The 21547-nt window shown below is 60.4% G+C and overlaps 2 protein-coding genes across 5 annotated transcripts; one reads left to right on the top strand and one right to left on the bottom strand.

Moving 5' to 3' along the window:
* Positions 1-166: 166 nt before the first annotated feature.
* Positions 167-9189, bottom strand: ODAD3 (outer dynein arm docking complex subunit 3). 3 transcript variants are annotated; one of them, XM_019427639.2, is made up of 13 exons: positions 8359-9189; positions 7006-7127; positions 6828-6905; positions 4666-4833; positions 4468-4569; positions 4235-4360; positions 3957-4079; positions 3317-3469; positions 2198-2358; positions 1959-2115; positions 1208-1363; positions 698-782; positions 167-524 (listed from the first exon to the last, which is right to left on the bottom strand). In XM_019427639.2, the coding sequence occupies exons 1-13, from the start codon at positions 8597-8599 to the stop codon at positions 406-408; spliced, it is 1791 nt and encodes a 596-aa protein (XP_019283184.2). In that variant the 5' UTR covers positions 8600-9189; the 3' UTR covers positions 167-405. The 3 variants fall into 3 exon arrangements, with proteins under 3 accessions (XP_019283184.2, XP_019283183.2, XP_019283185.2); XM_019427638.2 differs by having other exon boundaries at positions 4666-4836; positions 8359-8924; XM_019427640.2 differs by lacking the exon at positions 1208-1363 and having other exon boundaries at positions 4666-4836.
* Positions 9190-9311: 122 nt separating this feature from the next.
* PRKCSH (protein kinase C substrate 80K-H) lies at positions 9312-19669 on the top strand. Of its 2 annotated transcripts, none has more exons than XM_019427641.2 (18): positions 9312-9408; positions 9764-9926; positions 10108-10224; positions 10823-10918; positions 11014-11071; positions 11964-12081; positions 13497-13626; positions 15460-15544; positions 16147-16225; positions 16902-16988; positions 17325-17513; positions 17586-17685; positions 18110-18179; positions 18422-18511; positions 18698-18772; positions 18873-18972; positions 19056-19219; positions 19357-19669. In XM_019427641.2, the coding sequence occupies exons 2-17, from the start codon at positions 9851-9853 to the stop codon at positions 19200-19202; spliced, it is 1617 nt and encodes a 538-aa protein (XP_019283186.1). In that variant the 5' UTR covers positions 9312-9408; positions 9764-9850; the 3' UTR covers positions 19203-19219; positions 19357-19669. The 2 variants fall into 2 exon arrangements, with proteins under 2 accessions (XP_019283186.1, XP_019283187.1); XM_019427642.2 differs by having other exon boundaries at positions 17325-17492.
* Positions 19670-21547: the final 1878 nt, after the last annotated feature.

Raw genomic sequence — 21547 nt, forward strand, 5'->3', positions numbered from 1 at the left:
GTATCTCCTATTTTCCTGTTGGTGGGGGTGCTCAATCTGTGTCCCCAACTGATGGGAGTCCTCACTCCCCAGGTCAGAGAAGGTGGAGTCTACGGGCCCTGGATCTTAGGGGCGGCCGGTTTAGTTTGCAGCGATGCAGGGTCAAGGAGAGGCAAATACGCAGGGGGCTGGTCGGTGACCTTTATTGCGCTATTCCGAGGCCTGCGCGGGCCGGCCTTGGAAGATTTACTGTGGGAACGTCGGGCGGCCCGGCCCCCCTTTCTACTCCCGGCGCCACTGGCCTTCTCCGCTCCCTTGTGCCGGCCGCGTTTAGCCCTCCAAGGGGCCCGAGGGCCTGAGGCTGGACCCAGAACGGTTGGGAGCTCCGCAAGGGCCCGGAAGCACCAGGTGGGTGTGAGCGTGAGCCTAGGACTTCCTCGAACGACTGCGCTTCTTCCTGCGGGATTCAATTAATTTCTGGGAACGGAACTTCAGCGCCGCACGGGTCGCCACGTTGCTCTCTTCATCCTCACTCTCCTCATCATCTGCGGAGGGCAGTGAGGGGATCCGGGTTCCCATTCTTGGCTCAGATTTCTCTTCCCCGATTTTACCGCCCCTCCCCCCCCTTCCCCCCCTTGGCCCCAGGCCCGGCCTCGGACCACTTTTCGTTGCCCGGCTTGGGCCCCCAGCTCCGCCCCTTTTCCCTGACCGTACTGACCGAAGAACTTGTCCTTGCGACTGACAAGGGGCAGAGCGATGCGGGTGTTGTACCGGGGCAGCCTTCCCTCCAGGATGGAGTAGAACTGGAGGGAGGGAGGGAGAGGGACAAAAGAGAGTGGGCAGGGTAGAGGCTACAGGGAAGTTCTGTACCCCGCCCCTTCCTCACCCCATTCCAAGATGTACCCTGATTCCACAGGAGACCTCTGCCCACCCCTCCGGTTTAGTTTTACTCGGGCCCAGCCAAATTATGCGTTCCGAGATACCCAACCCCGCCCCTGGTCCCTGGGGTCCCGCCCCTTGATCCCCGCACACGCAAGCCCCAGCCCTGCCCAGTGGCCTCCCGGTCCCTCTGGAAGGTCTCCCGGCCCCTCAGACCTCACACGTTGCCCCTGAAACTCATTCCCGGCCCATAGGCCTCCTCCCTAGTCTCCCAAGGGGTGTCCCCGGCTCCCTGGTTTTCCGCCCCAGCCCCTGCATCCTCAGCCCCGCCCCCTGGCTGAACCGGCACCTCGCGGTTGGCGAGGTGGTGCAGCATCGCGGCAACGTCCTGGCTCTCGAGTTGCGCCTGCAACTTCAGCAGCTTTTCTTCCACGACGCCCAGCAGGGCTGGCAGATAGTCATCTGCCTTGGGATCCAGCACCTTTCTGGCGAACCTGCCGGCGTCCTGAGGCCGGGGGCGGAGCCGAGTCAGCCCGGGGGCGGGGGGGGGGGGCTTCCCCCCTCCAGAACCAGACTTTTGAAGGTGAGGGACCACCAAACAGGGGTGGTACTATCTCCCCTGTGCGGCGGGACCTCTGTTGTCAAGGGGCCAAGCAGGTGAAGGGAGAGCCTCTGAACTCCAGAGGAAAACAACTGGTGGAGCGAGGGGTTTTAGTGGGAGAAGGGAGTATTAACTCGGGAGAAGCCAGAAGAAATGGGACTCTGCTTCCGGCAGGCTGGGGCTTCCCCTGTCTCAGGCCGCCCAAGCATCGCAGTGGGGTCTCTGGGGTTTGGGGTGCGGAGGCAAGGTGGGACTTTCCGGTGAAGCCGGGACAGGCTCTCTGAAGTCCTGAGCCTCTTGAGAAGTAAGGGGTTTCTCCGCAGGGACAGGGGTTGGGGACTCTGAGCAGTGGGGGAGGTCTCCCCCTGGAGGCAGGCCTCTGACATCCCGGGCAGGGCATAGGGTGGGTCCCCTGTAGGCTCCCCTGAGGAGGGGCGGGAACCCCAGCCTCTTGGGCTGTGGGAGGCTGTGGGCCGAGCTGCCTGCGGGTGAGGCCTACCACGGAGATGCGTTTCATTTTGCCCGCCAGGTGTTCAAGGCCTTCCCTGGTCATCTGCATGGACTGAATTGTGTGTTCCAGCTTATCCTGGGCCTCGGTGCGCCGCTGCTCTTCAGCCTCGAGGCGCTCCTGCAACTCAGCCTGCAGCTTCTGCTCGCTACAGGCGATGGGGAGGTCGCCGCTGGAGCCCCTTGGAGCCCCGGGGCCCCCATTCTCTCCCTTGGGCACCGGGGCCTCACCTCACCAGCGTGGCCTCCCCTGAGTACTTGAGGCCTTCGAACTCTTGCTGCAACCGCTGCTTCTCTTGCTTCAGCGTCAGCAGCCTCTGCTTGTTCTTGCTCTTGAGCGCCTCCAAATGCGTGAAGGTGTCGCCCTGTGCCAGGAACCGCCTCACCACCGCCTGCAGGCCGCCCAGCTCTAGTCAGAGGCAGGGCCCCGGGCAGGCTTGGGTGCACCCCCTCCTCCTTTCCCCTGGGCACGCGGGACAGATGGCCTAAGCTGGTGGCTTCTGCGCAGCGATGCTTCTGGACTCTGTGAGCTAGACTCAGAGCTGCCTGGAGGGTGGGCAGTCCCCAACACACAATTTTTGTGGGGCCCTCGTCTCTATACGGAATTTGAATCAGGTAAAACCAGCGTGTGGTGCAGGGCAGCAGAGAACAGAGTTGCTTTCCAAAATCAACCTGCCATCCGTGTTAGGCCTGTGAATCTCGCCCAACCCAGTGAGGAAGCATGGCCAATCTCCGGAGCTATCTGCCCATCAGGTCGATTTCTGGAAAGTTGCCTGGTCACAGTGCCCCAGATGACCCCATAGGTCGGGGTTGCCCTATGGGAGGAGTAGCGAGTGGGAGAGTGTCCAAAGGGGAGAGACTGAACTGGGGTCCAGTGGGACCGGTATCCACCGGCGGGAAACATAGGGTTTAGCAAATTTCAAGGAAAATGCTGCAAAGCATAGGCCCCAGGGCAGGGGCCCAGCTTGCCAAGGGTCTGAGAGTGGCACTGGGCAGTCAGTCTACCGTGCCCCGGACCATGTTACAGACACTGGAGACACAGGAGAGACCAAACTCACAGTTCTCACAGAGCTGACATGCCAAAGAAGTTAGTGCTAGCCTGAGAGCAAACAGGAGGGGAAATGGTGGCAAGTATAGACAGCTCGAGGGGGTTTTGCTTGTGAGGAGCGGCAGGAAAACGGGGCGGTAACTGGAGGAGGAAGGAGTGTCTTTTAAGTAGAGGGCAGGCTTGTGTGCTGAGGAACTGGGCCAGCAGAAAGGGGCGGCTGGGTGTGCTGGCTTCACTGGCCTGGGCTCAGTTCGAGCGTGACTGCAGGGCGGGGAGGGTTGCGGGCAGCGGGCAGCACTCACGTGGGTATCGGCCACGCCGGTGGCGTCCTTGACCTTGCCGAAAAGCACCTCCATCTGGTACATGCTCCAGCGCTGCTTCAGCGTCTCCTCCTTGGCGCGCAGTCTTTCCTGGGTCAGATCTTCGGACTGCAGCAGCACGTGCTCGCGCTGGGTCTGCGCGCAGGTCGAGGTCAGGGCTGGGGCTAGCGCTCAGACAAGGATTTAGGGCCCAGGCCCGAGAGGAGTTTCGGGACGGGGGCCCGGGAGGGGGCGGGGCCAGGAGTGCGGGAAAGGGCGGGCCGGGGACCCGCAGCCTCAGAGGCAGGGCAAAGAGGCGGGGTCAGGAGCGGGGGCGGGGCCTGTGAGGAGGGGGCGGCCTAGCAGGCAGGCTCAGCTTTCGGAGTGGGGGGTATGCGGACGGGGAAGGATGGGGAAGACCCGCGAGTTAGGGGCGGTCCGGAGGTTCTCCAGACGGGGCGATCAGGTGGAGGGAGGGCGAGGTCAGGGATGTGGGAGCGGCGCTGGCATCCAGTGGAGGTGGGGGCGGAGTCAGGACCCGTGCGGCGTAGGGCCGGGTCCAGGGTGTGGGCCAACAGTCAGGGTGTGGCTGGAACCGGGCGGGGCCACGTCGGCCCCGCCCCGCCCCCCTGGACACGCCCACCTTGCGCTCCAAGCGTTGGTTCTGCAGCTTCCTCTCCTCCGCGCGCTTCTTGCACTCGGATATGTGGCACTCACGCTTCTTGCGCTCTCGGAACACGGACTCCTCCAAACGCTGCAGCTGATACTGGAGAAACGACAGGGGCACAGCAGGACAAGCTGGGACCTCCCAGGGACCCGGGAGGTAGGTGGGAGGGGCTCGAGGACAGCTGGGGTTCCGATTCTGCGCCCCAGGAGACCGTGGCGCCGGGGCAGGATCCCCGGGGCCTGGCAGGCTGGCACCTTGGCCATGTCCCGGGCTTTGGACGCCTCCTGGTCCACCACCTGCAGTTCTTCTAGTTGACGTTTTGTCTTCACCACCTCGGCCTCCATGAATTTCAGCCGGTTTTCCAAGTGAAGGCTCTCCTCCTGGGGGGTGGGGGGGTGGGACAGGCCTGTGACCGCCGTCCCTGGGCAGGCTGGCCCTCCCCCTTGCCTCCACCACCACCCCTCCCCCCAGACGTCCTGGTCCTTACCTGGAGATGGGCCTTGAGCTGCAGGTATACTCTGGTGATGTGTTCGGCCTCTTCCGCCTTCATCCGGGCCTTCTCCAGGCGGTTCTCCAGGTTCCGCAAGGTCTAGAGGGAAGCAAGGATGGGCTGAGTCCCCTCGCCTCTCCAGTTCTCCCCAGGATCCCCCCCCCCGCCCCGCCCCCTGCATCTCAACAGCCTCACCTTGGCCACCTCCGTGTTGCCACTTCGCGCCTCTGCCCGCTCCAGCTCGCGTAGGCTGTACTGCAGACAGAGCTCATCCAGCAACTTCTGCTGCAAACCCACCTGGTGCCGCAGGGCGTCCAGCTGCTTCACCTTCTCTCTCAGCTGGTGCTCCAGGTACTCCAGGGCCTGCTGGGGGGGAGGGGGGGCGCCGAGAGCGGGAGCCTGAACCCTCCCACCTAACCCTCCCTCTCTTCTCCCAGATTTTGTTTCGCATCTCCCGGCCTCAGCAGCATCTGACCTGGTTGATCCCCTCTCCCCGCCCGTTGTCTTCTTTGGTGGCTGTCAGGACCCCCGCTCCCCAGTTTGCCACGCCGGCTGTCTGTCGCTTCTGCATTTCCTTGGCCTTGGGAGAGACAGCCTCGCCTCTGTTCACACCCACCCCCTCGACGATCCTATCCAGTCTCAGGGTTTTATTTTTTATTTTAGAGACAGAGAGGGCGAGCTTGGCGGGGGGGGGGGGGGGGGGGGGGGGGTGGAAAGAGAAAGAGAGAGAGAGAGAGAGAGAGAGAGAGAGAGAGAGAGAAACTTAAGTAGACTCCATGCTCAGCATGGAACCCGATGCGGGGATCAACACCACGACCCTGAAATCACAACCTGAGCTGAAATCAAGACTCAGTCGCTCAACTTACTGAGCCACCCAGGTGCCCTCAGTCTCAGGGTTTTAAAGGTCACCTATACACTGAAGACTCTCTCCCTCCTCCCCCGCTGTACAGGCTCATATGCCCATATTTATACTGCCTTCCAGGCATCTCAAAACCATCATGACCAAAATCGAGTACATCATTTCCCTCCAAATCTGCCCTTCTTGAATCTTCTCCCTTTCGGCTCATGGTAGCTTCATCCTTCCAGCGGCTCAAGTCCAAAAGCTTGATGTCATCCTGTTCTTTTCTTCCATCCCACCTACGTCCAGCTTGTTAGCAATGCTTTGTTTTGTTTCAAAGGTTTTCCCAGAGATCTCTCTTTCTCCCTATTTCCACCACTTTTGTCTCAGGGCAGCCAACACCGTCTTCACCTGGATGACCTCCATCCGGCTTCCACTCCTGCATCCCCACAGCCCATTTTCCTCTTCTCTGATTCTTCATAAAACCTGCACCCTTCATCCTGGCCAGCAAAGCCTCCTGCAGGGTTCAGCCCCTGCTGACTCTCTTTTAAAAGTTTCTTTATTGAGAGAGAGAGAGAGAGAGAGAGAGAGAGAACGAGTGGGGGAGGGCAGGGAGAGAGAGAGAGAGAGAGGGAAAGAATCCTAGGCAGGCTCCGTGCTGACAGATGTGGGGCTCGACCCCCTGAACCATGAGATCAGGACCTGAGCCGCAATCAAGAGTTGGACGCTCAACCGACTGAGCCACCCAGGCACCCCCCTGCTGACTCTCTTGACCTCATCTCCTACAGAGCCCACTCCCTCCTTCCCATGCAGCCACACTAGCTGCCTTGTTTCGACCTCAGGGACTTTGTGCTTACTGTTCCCTCTGCCTGGAGCATTTTCCCCACATCATTCCCTGCCTGTCTCACTCTCTGGTCAAATATCACCTTCTTAGAGAGAGGGAGCTTTGCTGACTCCCACCCCCCAATCTAAAGTGCAAACCCCTGGCCCTATCCATCTCTAATAAGCCACTCTGTTTTGTTTTATTCATTTCTCCTGTCACTACTGGAAGTTATTTTGTTTCTTTCTTTCTTTCTTTTCTTTCTTTCTTTCTCTTTCTTTCTTTCTTTCTTTCTTCTTCCTTCCTTCCTTCCTTCTTCCTTCCTTCCTTTCTTCTTTCTTCCTTCCTTCCTTCTTCCTTCCTTCCTTCCTTCCTTCCTTCCTTCCTTCCTTCCTTCCTTTCTTCTTCCTTCCTTCCTTCCTTCCTTCCTTCCTTCCTTCCTTCCTTCCCCACTATGATATGAAGTTTTGGGGAGTGGAAGTTTGGTCTGGTTTTTTTTTGACTGCATAGTCCCCAGTACCTAAAACCATGCCTAGCACATGGTCGGTGTGGGATAAAGATTAATTGAGCCAATAACTAAATGCCAGCCGGTGTGGAGAAAGGATAGAAGAGGGTGAGACGGGAGGCAGGGAGTCCAGCGGGGAGGGGACACGAGCTGGAAATGAGGGCAGATGGTCTGTGGAGTGGGGTGGGACAAACCTGGCCTGTCCTGTTCTTCAGGTATGGCTTCTCTGACTTCCACTCCCGAATCAATGCCTGGACCATTTTCTCATCTCCCTGCAAGAAGGGGAGCTCAGTCACCACACACCCAGCCCACCTGCCCCTCGGGGTGCCGCCCTGCCTCTTGGAACCCTCTCGTCCACTTCGGCAGCCTCACCTGGAGCAGGTCCGCCAAATGCAGGCGCAGCGTCCTGGTCTCCTCGTGGAGCTGGGCGATGGTCTTCTGATTTTTCTTGATGGTCCACTGGGTGCTCTCATAAAAGGCCTTCCGGTCACCCTCTGAGTCATGTGAGGTACACAGTCAGTGTCACAGGGGGTGGAGGGCTTCCCAGAGGGAAGCCCTTCCTCTTCTTATCGACTTAATATTGTAACTAGACTTCAGTTGGAGCTCTTATTCTATGTTGGATGCCGGACAAAGAACTTTCCGAGTACAAATACCGTATGTCAATAGGTATGTATCCATATCCATATCATACCCATTTTAAAAGAGTTTTTATTTACTTAGAGAAAGAAAGAGAGGGAGAATGAGCGGGGCGGGGGGCAGAGAGAGAGGGGGAGAGAGAGAATCCCAGGCAGGCCCTGAACTGTCAGCATGGAGCCCGAAGCCGAACGGTGAGATCATGACCTGAGCTGAAACCATGTGTCATGTGCCTGACTGACTGAGCCACCCAGGTGCCCCCCATATCATACCCATTTACAGATGAGAAGAATGAGGCTCAGGCTTATTAGATTGTTCAAGGTTACAGAAAGTCGGATTCCAGAGCCCATTCCTTCAACTACCGTGCAAGATAACCTTCTAATAATAACAAAACAATAATGCTAATGGTGTATGTCAGGATTCTCCGACCTTGGCACGACTGACATTTGGGGTGGATAATTATTTGTTTTGAGCTGTCCCATGAACTGTCAGGTGTTGGGCAGTATCCCTAGCCTCTACCCACTAAATGCCAGTAGCACCCCCCTCCCAACAATGTGACAACCAAAAATGTCCCCAGACATTGCCAAATGTCCATTTGGGAGCAAAATAGCCCTCTTCCATTGAAAAACATTGGTTTACACTTTAGAGTGTTTTACTAATGTGCCAGGCACTGTCCTAAGCACGTTATACATTTCAACTATCTGGGGTGCTGTACTCTCACTATCCCCATTTTACTAACAGAGAAACTGAGACCTATTAGGTTACTCACAGTCCCCCAAGATCAAACAGCATGCGCAGAGCCTAGATTTGAACCCAGAAAATCTGGCTCTAGAATCTATGTTCTTCACCACCCCGTGCGTGATGGGAGTTGAAATTACCCAAAAGTATGAACCACAGTCCAGCTGGTTCTGGGCCCAGGGAAGATTTTATAAGAGGGATGAGGAAAACCACGAACGAGTACAGATTTTTGCCTCCAGAAGCTGGTCACCTGGATGAATGCCGGGGAAAGGCCCTTGTCACACCGTGCCTGGTCGAAGGGCTGGGTGGACACTGTTGACTCCTGATTCTTGGTGTCCTTTCGAGCCATCTTACCTAACACTTGTATCTTCTTTTGTAACTCTGCCACCTGCGCGTTCACAGTGGACGTCCCCCCGCCGGTGTAGAGGGGTCCCGCCTTGGAAAGGAGTGGGAGCCAGGCGTGGGCAGCGCCCTTGCCTTGGGGGTGGCGGTGCTTGGCCCGAGTCGGACTTCTCTTGACTTTGGAGGAGGTCGAAGCCTGGTCCTGAGCATGCAGGACGTTGGTTGACGCACCCCAGCACAGGGGAGACGTCATGACTAGGTTGGGGCCTAGAGCCCCTGGAGATTTTAAGGTGGCAACCAGCAATCGCCCCTGTCTGAGATCCGTCGTCGACGCGAGTTCCTCAGGCTCAGGGAGAATGCACTTTCTGACTGCTTGGCGCGGCCTCGCAGCATCTCCCGGTTGCTAGGTAACCTCCGTCCCCTCCTTCCAGCGCTCCCATGGAAACCGCCCGCGTTCCATACCACCACTCTCATTGGCTAGCGCTGCACAGAGGGGCGGCCCAATAGGGGGCTGGCAAAGCCGCGCCTCAGGATATTGGGGGGAGGGTACTCTGGGGTCACGTGCTTACTTTTTTTTTTTTTTTTAAGATTTGATTTGATTTTTAAGTAACCTGTATACCCAACGTGGGGCTCCTACCCACAGCTCTGATATCAAGAGTCGCAAGCTCCACAGACCGAGCCAGCCCCATGTTTTTGTTTTTTTCAATCCCCCTGTCCACCACTCCGCGGACATTGGAGAGCATTTTTCAGGAACCTTCTTTTCCGGCTGCAGAATCTGCCACTCCCAAGATGGAGGCATCTTGTGCCGCCATTAAGCGGGAATCGTCAGAACGATCCCCTCGAAGACTTCAGAGTCCTATTCAAGATGGCCGCCTGTGTTCCAGCCCATCCCCTCCTCCACTAGCCACTCCCAACATGGCACCCTCGAGTCGCCGTTCCGAGCCGCGCGGCCTGATGTCGGAAGTGACGAGTCCTACACATTTCCGCTTTCTTTTTTCGGGAGGAACAGTTGGCTGCAGAGCCGGGGGGCGCGGTGGATATTGACCTTTGCCCCGGCCTCGTGTAGGTGGTGAACTAGCGCGGGGGGGGGCTCACCCCAATTTCTTACTGGGGGCAGCCGGAGGGTGTGCGTCGGTAGAGAGGGAGACTGTTAACCCCTTCGGCCTACTGGCGGGAATTGGAGAGCTCACCACCCCCTCCAACTGTGAGCGGAGGTTCTGAGCCTCCCACTACTGATAAAAGCAAAGTGAGACTCCCTCTGGCTCAGATTGGGGAGCCCTCACCCCCCTATCGGAAGCACATTGAGCCCCCATTGCCCGGAAGCGATGGAGGAATCCAATTGGCTGGAGGAAGAGGTAACTTCCTCTGGCTGGAAGTAGCCCTCTCCCACTGACCTGCCGTCCCTTTCTTGTCGCAGCGTGGGGGAACAGCACATCTCCCCGCAGCCGGCTTCCTCCTCCTCCCCCCCGCCGAACCAGTTTCCGGCCTGCGAGCTTCCGGCGAGATGTTACTGTTGCTGTTGCTGCTGCCCCTGTGCTGGGCCGTGGAGGTCAAACGACCCCGGGGCGTCTCCCTCACCAGTGAGTCAGCCGCTGGAGGTGGCAGTAGGGTGTGGGAGGGCCCGACTGGAGCCTTCTGCCTCAGTTTCCTGGCCTCTGGGTAGGGAAGGTGGCAATGCTCAGTTGCCGGGTGGGGGGCAGAGGTGCCATTCGACCGAGAGGGCTTCTGGCCCTGGGCTGAGCCCCTTACCCCCGTCCCCAGACCATCACTTCTACGACGAGTCCAAGCCTTTCACTTGCCTGGATGGCTCTGCCACCATCCCTTTTGATCAGGTCAACGATGACTACTGTGACTGCAGGGATGGCTCAGATGAGCCAGGTGAGTTGGTTTTTTTTCATTCGTTCATTCATTCATTCATTCATTCGCTCCTGTGTTGTTTGAGTGCCTGGGAAATACCAGGCCATGTGGTGGTGACCAAGACAGACCCAGCCCTGCCCTCACGTGGCTCCCTGTTGAGTGGAGGAAAGCAGGCACTTAGAAGCAAGTGGTTTGTGGTTTGGCAAGGAGGGCCACCGCCCCCGTGGGAGCCCAGAGAGGCCCCCACCCAGCCCGAGGGTCAGAAAGTGAGGTCTCAACTGAATCCCCAAGTGTGCGGACAGTGGAGGTGCCAATATTCGGGGATGGGAGAGCAGGTGGGGTCCAGGGGCGGACAAAGAAATGGAGGCAAGGGACGGCGGTTGGCATGGCCCTGTTCAGAGCGCCCCGCACGGAGAGGCGGGAGGGGGCATGGGGGGGGGGGGTTATTTCAGGCCCTGAGTGTGGGGCTGCCCTTCCTTCCCTTCCTCGGCATCGGTCACGCTCTCACGTTTCACGTGCTGTCCACGTGCACGTGGGTCGGGGGGCGGGGGTCTGCCTGCGGGTGGATGCGGCATGCTGGCCCTGAGCACGGCCCGAAAACTCTCCCTTCCTCCCGCAGGCACCGCCGCCTGCCCCAATGGCAGTTTCCACTGCACCAACACTGGCTACAAGCCTCTGTACATCTCCTCCCGATGGGTCAACGATGGAGTTTGCGGTGAGTGAGATCACCCGCCGGGAGTTGGGGGGGGCGGGGAGGGAGGAAGGAGGAGCCACCGCCAGGTCCGATTGAGTCCCCGCTTCTGCTCTCAGACTGCTGTGACGGTACAGATGAATACAACAGCGGGATCGTCTGTGAGAATACGTGCAAGTACGTGGGTGGCGCCCCCTGCTGCCTGGACCTGGCCTCACCCCCGGCCAGGGAACCAAGCCCCTCTCTTTCCTGCTTTCGTGTATCTGTACCACGCGTCTCCTGAACGAACGCTACATTGCCACATGACCTCGGGCCCAGAAGCAGGTGCAGTTGTTTCCCTGTTCAACAGATGAGGAGAGTCCAGTGTAGAATGAAAAAAGTGACTTCCCCGGGTGTTCCTGTAGCTGGGAGATTTCCGAGCCAGGACTCGAACCCAGGCTCGGTCCAGTGCGGGACTCCGATCTTTCAATTGCTGCACTCTTACGGCAGGACCTGAAACCTGAAATGCCCACAGGCAGGTGGCCTAAACCGCAGAAGCCAGCTGAGTATGAGGCCGTAGGGAGTGGCAGGCGTTATGGCTTCTAAAGGGACAGTTGCCCCTTGACTCCTGTCAGTTGAGGGCAGATGGCCAAGCTACATTCGTTTTTCGGAGAAGCTGGAAGTCCCAGTACTTCTGTAAACTCACCTGATGGACGATCTTTTAAGTACGGGCTGAGTCAGGTGCAACACAGTTAGCGATCTTTTTGTCTGGGAATCTGTGATTTCAGTGCTTTTCTTTCTCTTTTGGGAGCCGACTTCTAGCCCCACGGCCCAGCATTCCCCAGCCCCTTCCCTAGATCCCTAGAGTGGCTGAGGCTCTGACCACTGTGTTCCCTCCCAAGGACAGGGGTAATGGGCTCTGAAGCCAAAAGAGCCTGGGAAAGCGGGGGAGGAGGGTTTGCCTTTTATGTTTCCAATGGAGAGGGGGGCCAGGGAGCAGCAGATAGGGGGCTGGGCCCTTTTGGAAGAGGCAGACCTGGTGAGCCCTAAGGGCGTCCTTAGTGGTGCCTGTGTGTCCCCTGCCCCGCAGAGAGAAGGGCCGTAAGGAGAGAGAGACTCTACAGCAGATGGCAGAGGTCACCCGAGAGGGGTTCCGCTTGAAGAAGATTCTTATTGAAGACTGGAAGAAGGCTCGGGAGGAGAAGCAGGTGAGGGACCCCTTGGGGCCGACCCAGGACCGTCTGGGCCCTGAGGCCTGGAGCCATGGGCTGGCGAGGCTGGGTTGGATTGACTCCCGCCCCTGACTGGCGGAGTCCCGGGGCCAGTGACCGTCTGTCCGCTGGGTGTTTAGCCATCGGTGAAGCCATTCCCAAGTGCTGGTCAGTACAGGTGTCCACCAGGGCCTCGGGCGGCAGGCTGACGTGGGCTCAGAGGAGCGCCCCTCCTGCTTTTTAGAACAGGAGCGACGCCTCTCTGCATCCTGGTTCCGTGGTACCATCATCTGTAAGATGAGGCCGGTGACCATGTGACCTCCCGGTTCTGGGGGAGGACTCAGGACATTGTCCGAGCAGCCGGGTTGGTTCAATAGGGTGAGTGCCGCGGGGACTGGAGGAAACTGTGTCCCAGGGCATGTGTCTCTTCCTACCCTGCCTGCCACCCCCTTGGCTGTTAGATGGGTAAGAATCCTCCCCCTGCTCCCGGACTCCTGCCAGACCGCACAAGGGCTTCAGCTGTATTTTGCTGCCCAGGGAAGGTTCCAGGTCTTTCTCACCTCCGTGCCCCGGCCAGTGAGGTCCCTCCCGAGTTTGGGGTGGGGAGGGCAGCGGAGTCCTTTCTGAGTTCAGGGGCGAGTGGGGGCGCCATGCAGTGAGGTTGGCTCCAAGTGACCTTTGCCCTCCTGGGGCAGTAGGAGGATCCTGGAAGCAGGCCCGGCTGAGGTGTTGGCCGAGGTCTGAGGAGGAAAATGATCCCGTGGGGGCTTGGGCTAAGACCCTTCAGCTTGGGGCCCCATCCACGCAGCACACTCGTTCCTTCTCAGAATGTCCACAGAGGCCCAGGATGTGCCGTGTCCTGGGCATGAGATTGGAAGCAGACCTGGAACTCCCTCAAGGGCAGGTCGTCCAAGAAAAAGGGACATTTGGGGCTATGAGGCATAGAGGAGACTCGTGCCCGACTCGTCTCCCTCCTCCCCCCCGTTGTGGGGGCAGGAAGCAGGGAAGGCCCGAGGAGGAGGAGGAGGAGGAGGAGGAGGCCTCTATCTAAAGTGAAGTCAATAGGGTCATACAGAGTTGGCCACACAGAGCGCTCTGGACGGAGGGAAAGCACGTGTGACGGATTGGAGGCAGAGAGCATTTGGGGCCGTCTAACTGTTGTTGGGGTAGCCGTGGGCAGATGCCGCAGAGGTGGGCCCGGTGATACGGGACCTCGGGGGCTACATTGGGGTGTTCGGGTCTCTCTCCGGCGAGCCGTGGGGAGCCACACGAAGGGGGAGATCCAGGGAGGTGTGTGTGGGGGCCAGGTCGCCTGTGACCGCCGTGTGGTGTGGCGGTAGGGGGGGCGGCGCTCGGGAGGAGGAAGGCAGCACGCAAGGAGAGGTGGAGCGTCGTGTCTTTGGCCCACGCAGGAGAAGCTCGCCGAGCTGCAGGCCGGAAAGAAGTCCCTGGAGGACGAGGTGGAGGTGCTGCGAATGGCGAAGGAGGAGGCGGAGAAGCCAGAGAAGGAGGCCAAGGACCGGCACCAGAAGCGGTGGGAAGGTGCGTCATGGGGTGGCCACGGCTGGCCCGTGTCTCCTGCCCGGGAAGAGCCTGGGCCCGGGAGACTGTTGCTCCTTATCGTTATCTGCTGTTTCTTGCGTCTACCAGCCTTTTTTTTTTTTTTTTTCATTTACTTATTTTGAGAGAGAGAGAGCACACGCCCGCGCATACGTGAGCAGGGGAGGGGCAGAGAGGGAGAGAGAGAATCCCAAGCAGCTCTGTGCTGTCAGCGCAGAGCCCGATGCGGGGCTCAGCCCCACAAACCTGACCTTGAAGGGCATAGCATTGCTGGAAGGACTTGGAAGCGTGGCCAAGCGTGGCCCTAGCTGCTCATAGGGCTGGTAACCAGGAGTCGGGCAGCCTGACTCTGAGTCCACACTGATGGTTCCCATCTCCCCGACTGCATTCTCTGTCCGTCTGTCTGCCCTGGCTGCTCATAGTCAGTAATCCGGGAGTTCCGCCAGCCAGCATTGGTGGAGTGGCTGCTACGTGCCAGGCACACCGCAGGTGCCGGCGAGTTCAGCACCGAACAAGATGGAGAAAGCTGCTGCCTGCTGAGGGGAGGAGTGAGCCAGGCAGGGGGCACAGGTGCAAAGGTCCTGAGGCAGCATCGTGTCTGGTTTCTAAGGAGCAGCTAGGAGGCCCTGTGGCTGGAGGGAATGAATGAGAGTGTGGAGGGAGACCAGGGCAGGGCCTTGGGGACCATGGAGAGGGCTTTTACCCCAAGTGAGGTGGGAGCCGTAGAGCATTCAGAGCAGCGGAGGAACAGAAGCCAGGAAACCAGGGAGGAGCTGATCGCGTTCGTGCAGGCGAGCGAAGAGGGGCTGGGCCGGAGTGGGGGGCGCGGGGGTGGAGAGAAGTGGGCAGGTTCTGGATACGACCTGAAGGCAGACTGGAGCCGTTGTGCCCCGCCTGGGGCAGGTGAACAGGGAGGCCTCCCGTCCAGAATCCTCGTGGCGTCTGCGGACTCCCTTTTTCCTCCCCTCAGCACGGGCTGTTTCTGCCCCCAGCCCCTGGCTTCCCCCATCCGCTGCTCTTGGGAGACCCTGGGCTTTGTTATCTCCCCTCTTTCCCGGGCAGTCTCCAGCTAGAAGCACGCTCAGGCTCTGTTGGTCAAATGGCTGTCCCCAAGCCCTGCCTTCCTCTCCCTGCTGTGACGTCGGGGAGTCTCTTCCCCGCAATCTGATGGAAGCTGACCTTGCTGCACCTTTGTGCGTTTCTGCCCCTGGCTCTGCCCTTTGCCGGCCCGGTAACCGTGGGCGGGTCCCTTCGTCCAGCCTCACGTGTGAGAGGGACACAGTGCCAGCCTGGTCTGCTGGGACACTGCGGGGTCTCCGGGGGGGACCCACGGCGTGGCAGAGGAGACGCCTCTTGCCCGGCTAGAGAGGGCTGAGTTGAGGCCTGGTATACAGTACGAGCTTAGTAATCGCAGCTGCGTTGTGGCCTCTCTCCCTCCCCCCGGCCTACGTGGGGGTGAGGCCTGCAGGGGAGGCACTGTCGGAGCAGAGGCACAGCTGTGGCCCCTTGTCCAGCGTCCGTCCACCGGCCGCAGCCCAGTTCCTGCTCTGGTGGGGCTGGCTTTCCCTTTTCCTGGGACACTCCCTGCCACCCCCCACCCCCATAAGCCTTCCTGGCTTGGCCACACCCCACCCCGGAGCCCAGCTGCAGCCCAGTGGGCCTGGTGGGGTGCGCCGGCTGCTTCTCGAGGGGGCCTCCCGGACACGGGAAGCCTACGCCTGGTCTCCCCCCTGCCCTTGTGCGGTCTGCCAGCCCCTTCTTGTCGGGGCAGGGCAGGTCTCGGGGTGGCGAGTGACAGAGCTGGTCCCTCCACAGAGCAGCAGGCTGCTTCCAAGGCCCAGCGGGAACAGGAGCTGGCAGCCAGTGCCTTCCAGGAGCTGGACGACGATATGGATGGGTTGTGAGTCTGCCTGGCCTGTCCCGGATCCGGGGCTCCCTCTTCCCACCTCCCCCTACCCCGCGCCCCAGCCCCACCTCCCCTTCGAGTCCTCAGCTAGTCCCAGGTTATTTCTGAACGAGCCTCTGCTTGCTCAGGTATAAAGTGGGTCCAGGAAAACCTTGAGGGTAGGAGGTGAAGGAAACTACCCCCTCGAGGAGCCAGGCGAGGTGACTGGGGGTCCCATTACTTTTCCCAAGTCTATTCTGTGGCCTGGGACTCTGACGAAAGCCAGACCCCTTCCAGTCCCACTGTGCCCCTGAACTTGCTGGCCGGCCCCAGGCTAACGGCTGAGTGGAGGGTGGGCTGCTGGGAAGAGGGAGTCTGTCTCTCCTGGGAGCCCCTGGAGGGTTGTGGGGTCCTCAGGATGGGGTAGGAGATGGGGGACTGGGCCCCACTCTGACCCCAAGGCCAGAGCTCACCCTCTCCCACCTTGTGCTGCCCTCCCCACCTTTGAGGTCCTAAAACGAGTTCTGGGGAGGGGTCCTGGTTGGGGGGTTAGCAGGTAGCTGGCCCGGAGCCAGTGGGCCTCACCCCTCCGTTGGCCTCTGCCCGCACCCCTGCAGGGTCTCAGTCGCTGAGCTGCAGACCCATCCAGAGCTGGACACGGATGGTGATGGGGCCCTGTCCGAAGGGGAGGCTCAGGTATCTCTTCCTCCTCCTCGTCCTGGGACTTCCGGAGGGCATTGCCCTAGGGTGACCTCAGGGCCGGGAGGCCGGGGGAAGGGGGGGACAGGCTGGCTAAGGACTGTCCCCAGGGCCCCACCTGACCTTGCCTGCATGAGGCAAGAGGGTAGCGGCCCTGCTTTCCTCCCTGTCCTTTGGGACCTGGTGGCACCACACGGGGGCCACGGGGGCATCTGGTTAGGAAAGAGCCCCATGGTGCTTCCCCAAGTGTGTGTATGCACTCTGCCCCCCTAGCACGCGGGTCATGGCTCCCTGGCCTAGCCGGGTCTGGATCCCTGTTGCTGGGTCCTTCCCTGCCTTGCCTGGGCCTCTGCCTCTCCCTGAGGGCCCAGCGGCCTCGGGCACTTGTGTTCTGTAGCCCCCTCTCCCTCTCTGTCCCTCGGTTTCTCTCCCTGGCCTCTCCAGCCCTCACCCCCACCCGCCCCCCTCCTCTGGGTCCCCTCCTCTTTCCCTCGGGCCGGTGCTGCCCCCTTCAGCCTGTTCCACTACAGCCGGCCCGGCCCGGGCCTGGCCATGGGTGGTCAGGGCCCATCCGTGCCTGGCACCGTGGCCTGAGGCCCCCCTCGAGAGTGCCTGGGGCACAGGGGGACACGCGGAAGCCCTGACGTTGACAACACCCCCGACACGCACACAGGCCCTTCTTGGGGGAGACATTCAAAGTGACCCTGCTGCCTTCTATGACCGCGTCTGGGCTGCCGTCAGGGACAAGTACCGGCCTGAGGTCAGTGGGGGTAGGAGAGGGGATGCGGCACCCCCTCCCTGCCCAGTCTCCCCGCCGCTCCACCCCGCCCCACCCCCCACCCCCCCCCCGACCAGTGCCTCACAAAGGAACTGCCTCTGGTTCTGGCGCAGGGCCACCCTGGCCAGCTGGGTGACCCAAGCACCCTCCGTGGAGGCCCCCCCCACACAGCTAATCTGTCCCTCCCTCCAGGCCCCTTGGGAGGGGTGGAGTCACCGAGGCCGCCCACTGGGTGATGGTGTGAGCTGGGACCTGAGCCCCCGGGAAGTAGGGGGTGGACGGCCGTGTCCGTGGCACGATTACCCGGACCCCCACCAGGCGCTGCCCACCAGCCCCCCGCCCGCACCTTCGGAGCCTGACCTGACAGAGCCCAAGGAGGAGCGGCCTCCGGTGCCCTCACCACCCATGGAAGAGGAGGAAGAGGAGGAGGAGGAAGAAGAGACAGAGGAGGAAGAAGAGGACGAAGAGGAGGAAGAAGATTCCCAGGTGCAGGGGGAGCAGCCCAAGGTGTGTGTTTGGGGGAGAAGGGGGGTGACTGGGCGGGGGCCGGGTCACTCGCTGACTCTGCCCCTCCCCCAGGAGGCCCCGCCCCCACTGGTGCCCCCGCAGCCTGCAGCCAGCCCTCCCGAAGAGGACAAAATGCCACCCTACGACGAGCAGACGCAGGCCTTCATTGATGGTGAGGGCTGGGCAGGGGAGGGAGGGGACCGTGTCCAAACCTGTGCCCCCATGACCTGTACCTGCAGGGGCCCGTGAAGCTGGCCTCACTTGGTTCCCAAGGTGGGCTCGCATTGGCCCTGAGCAAGCCTGGCGGGGGGCGGGGGGTGGGGGCATCTGGAACTGGAGAAACCATCGCCACCCCTGTCAGCCCCAGGGGCCCTCTCCTGCCTCTCCGGGCTGCGGCTTGTTTGTGTCGTCCGACGGGTGAGGAGCCAGCTAGGCCCCGAGAGTGCTGGCCCCGCTCCCTCAGGGGTTGAGAGCCTGGGCAGCGGGGTGGGGTCTGGTGGCAGGAGCGGGTGTATCTGCGGCCCCCCCTCCCTCTTCTTCCCGGATGGGGCCTGGGGCATCTCTGACCTCCCCCCCACACTGCCCATCCCCTCCAGCCGCCCAGGAGGCCCGCAACAAGTTTGAGGACGCCGAGCGGTCCTTGAGGGACATGCAGGAGTCCATCAGGTAAGGGGGGCGGGGTCTGGCTACAGCAGGGCTGGGTTTCCAAGGCCTTCGAGCTCCCCAGAGGAGGTGTAATGGGAAGTTGCCCAGGCAACCTCTGCTGAGTAGTGGCTCCTGCAGGGAGGGTCCCCAGACGGTCCAGCCCCCGAGTGGCAGCGGGCTGCCGGAGTGGGCCTTCCCGTGCTGTCCTGAATGAGGCTGTGGCGCACCCGGCTGCCCCTTACCTGCTTGGCCTCCCCTTCCAGGAACTTGGAGCAGGAGATTTCCTTTGACTTTGGCCCCAACGGAGAGTTCGCCTACCTGTACAGCCAGTGCTACGAGCTCACCACCAATGAGTGCGCCCCCCCTGACCCCCCCCCCAGGCCAGCGGGGTGGGAGGCGGGGCCTGGGCCAGGACCCAGGGGAGTGGGGGGGGGGGGGGCTGCCTTAAGGGCGGTCAGTGGAGTTTGGGGCGTCGGTGTGGGCACGTTGAGGAGGCAGGGGCCCTGTGTCCCCTGCCCACCACCCCCTTCCTGTGACAGGTATGTCTACCGGCTCTGCCCCTTCAAGCTCGTCTCACAGAAGCCCAAACTCGGCGGCTCCCCCACCAGCCTCGGGTGAGTGGGCTCAGACTGGGCTCCCTCTCCCCGGCCCCCGCCCCCCCCCCCCCCCGCCCCCCCCTCCCCCCCGCACTGAGCCTGCCCCGCTCTCCCACAGCACCTGGGGCTCATGGGCTGGCCCCGACCACGACAAGTTCAGCGCCATGAAGTACGAGCAGGGGACGGGCTGCTGGCAGGGCCCCAACCGCTCCACCACTGTGAGTGCCCGAGGGGCTTTGGGGGGTGCCGCGGGGGCCCTATCCCGTCCGATCCCACCCGAGCCCCTTCCCGCCCGCCCCAGGTGCGCCTGCTGTGTGGCAAGGAGACGGTGGTGACCAGCACCACAGAGCCCAGTCGCTGCGAGTACCTCATGGAGCTGATGACGCCGGCCGCCTGCCCGGAGCCACCGCCCGAACAGCCCACCGAAGGCGACCACGACGAGCTCTAGCCCTCCTGGGCGCGGAGGTGCGCAGGGAGCGGGGGCGCGGCCGGGCGCCAGGAACACAGACCCGGGTGGCCGCCGCTTCTCTCCCCGCCCTCCACCCCTCCAGCCCCCTCTCTCACAGCCCCCTCTCTCTCACTCGATCTCTCTCTGGTTCCAGAACCTCAAGGCATGAAAATAGCCCCAGCGGCGCCGCCCACCCGCCTGCTCCTCAGTCACGGACCAGGGCCTGCCCCTCTGGTCTCCTGGTCCTCACGGTGGGGCCAGAAACCGTGCGGAGCTTTGTGCCCTGCTCTCAGGGGGCGGGCAGGGCACGGCCACGTTCCCAGGCCCCGGCGGCCTCCAGGGGTGGAGTAGAGGAGTTCGCCCTCCGTGGGTGCCCCCCTACCCTGCCCAGGGTGTCTGCCTCCCTCCTCGTGGGGACGAGTGGCTTGACCTGTGACCTCAAAACAATAAACGTGATCCCCCAACCAGGCCGCGTCTGTCTTGCTTTGCCCCGGTCTGGAACGGACCCCTGGGACGGGCAGAGGGCGGAAGGCGGGGCCGGCTCCGCAGTTAGGGTCTCACCAGCCCCCGATTCGTATCTGAGATGCCCCATCTCTGCGATGGCAGCGAAGCCCAGCACCACAGGACAGACGAACCCTGGGCCACGCCCATCTGGGTTTCTGCCTGCGCCAGTTTCCCACCCACCCCACCCGAGTCACGTGTGTCCTGGGGAGGCCCAGGGGCTCCAGATGAGAGCTGGGCCCAGAGAGGGACAGTAGCCTAGGAATGGCCACGTAGTCAGGGCACACGCTCCTAACGCTCCCCTCCCACCCACCCGCACACAGATGAGCCGAGGCCGTAAGATTCTGAACTTTTATTTTCTGGCATGAAAAGTACAAATAATTAAACAATTCCATGTAAAAGTCTGTTACCGCGGCCAGGCCTGTAATCCCGGTAATAAATAGTCTAAACGCAACGCAAAGTGTTCTTGTTGGGTTTTGGGGTTTTGTGATTTTTTTTTGTCTTTTTTTTGTTTTTTTGTCTTTTTTTTGTTTTTTTTTTGTTTTTTTACAGTTCTTTATCACCTCCAACATGGACTCTGTCGTGATTTGAAACCTTCTGAATAAGTAACAGGATGAAGGGAGGGCTGGAGGGGCTGAGCCCCCATCCCACGGGCCCTGCCCCTGACCCCCAGGGATGTGGAAGACCCCAGGTGCCCCCCCCACCCCCAGCCCCTGGGGTGAGGGGCTGGCCTCTGGGGAGGGGGCCTGGCTGGGCTGAGTTCTGTGTTTTAGAAAAAGAAGTCCCCTCCCAGATTTGGGGGTGTCAGGGGCCTAGGCCTCAGTGGGGGTGGGGGGGTGGGGAGGTGCCCCCTCCGCAGAGCCTGGCTGCCCCAGGGTAGGGGACAAACCCAGCCCTTATTGCTCACAGACGCCTCCTGCACGCTGCCCACGTGTGCCCACGTGTCCCCGCGCTCGGAGGTCGGAGGGGAGAAAGCCCCAAGAAACAGCAGAGGGAGAGGGGTGGACCCGCTGGGGGTGCCCGCCCTGCTGGAGGGGAGCTGGGAGGTTGAGGACTTAAAAACCACAAGAATAAATAGGTTCGTGTATCAAGAACAAGCTAGGGTTTTCACCAGCTAAATAGGACTGAAAAAATTCTCAAGACGAGCAAAAAAGAATCCCATTGAGACCCCGGACGTCGCTGGCCGCGGGGACCGCCCCACAGAGCACACGCCCCCCCGGGCGCTGCTCGGCTACCATTACTGTTATTAATAATTATTATTACTTTAATGATTCCACTTCCCCTTTTATAAATAAATTAGGCATAACCACGTCTCAGCAAAACTTAAAGAAACAAAGAGAACATCGTGGTTCCTTTAAACTTGCAAACTGGATGAAGTAACAGAAATATACACAAATGTCCTTACAGGGCAACAAGGAGAATAAATAGTTAACATAGCAATAAGTTAAAACTACAAGAAGCTAAATTCGGCAAAAAAGTACAAGAAAGTTAACTGGTGCCAGTTTATGTCTTTTTTTTTTTCTTTTTTTTTTTTTCTTTTTTTCATCTCTTCTGTGTGTTTATTTTTCTTCCTTTTTTTTGTCGCTTTTTTTCTCTTCTGTTTGTGTTTTTTTGTCGCTTTTTGATTTTTTTTTTTTCTTTTTGTTCCTTGCAGCAGAAGCTCCACAGACGTTTAATAACAAACACCGGGAGGGGTGGGGGAGAGAGAGCTGGGCAGTCAGATGGGGCCATGGCCGGACACCAAACGCAGGGACACCGGAGGAAGGGGCAACTGAAGCTGAATTCGGGGTTTGCAATTCTCAGTTCTGACTGGGCCCACTGCGGGGGGTGGGGGCTGCGAGGGC

The sequence above is a fragment of the Panthera pardus genome, unplaced genomic scaffold, assembly GCF_024362965.1.
Source record: "Panthera pardus isolate Hobbes unplaced genomic scaffold, ASM2436296v1 HiC_scaffold_8, whole genome shotgun sequence".
Taxonomy (NCBI): Eukaryota; Metazoa; Chordata; class Mammalia; order Carnivora; family Felidae; genus Panthera; species Panthera pardus.

Coding starts and splice junctions, on each gene's coding strand:
- ODAD3 (XM_019427638.2), bottom strand. CDS start 8,599: ATGACGTCTCCCCTGTGCTGGGGTGCGTCAACCAACGTCCTGCATGCT. Junction 4,837..6,827: donor TGAAGAACAGGACAGGCCAG/GTTTGTCCCACC, acceptor CCTCCCCCCCAG/CAGGCCCTGGAGTACCTGGA. Junction 783..1,207: donor ACCACCTCGCCAACCGCGAG/GTGCCGGTTCAG, acceptor CCCTCCCTCCAG/TTCTACTCCATCCTGGAGGG.
- PRKCSH (XM_019427641.2), top strand. CDS start 9,851: ATGTTACTGTTGCTGTTGCTGCTGCCCCTGTGCTGGGCCGTGGAGGTC. Junction 10,919..11,013: donor GGTCAACGATGGAGTTTGCG/GTGAGTGAGATC, acceptor TTCTGCTCTCAG/ACTGCTGTGACGGTACAGAT. Junction 16,989..17,324: donor GGGACAAGTACCGGCCTGAG/GTCAGTGGGGGT, acceptor GACCCCCACCAG/GCGCTGCCCACCAGCCCCCC.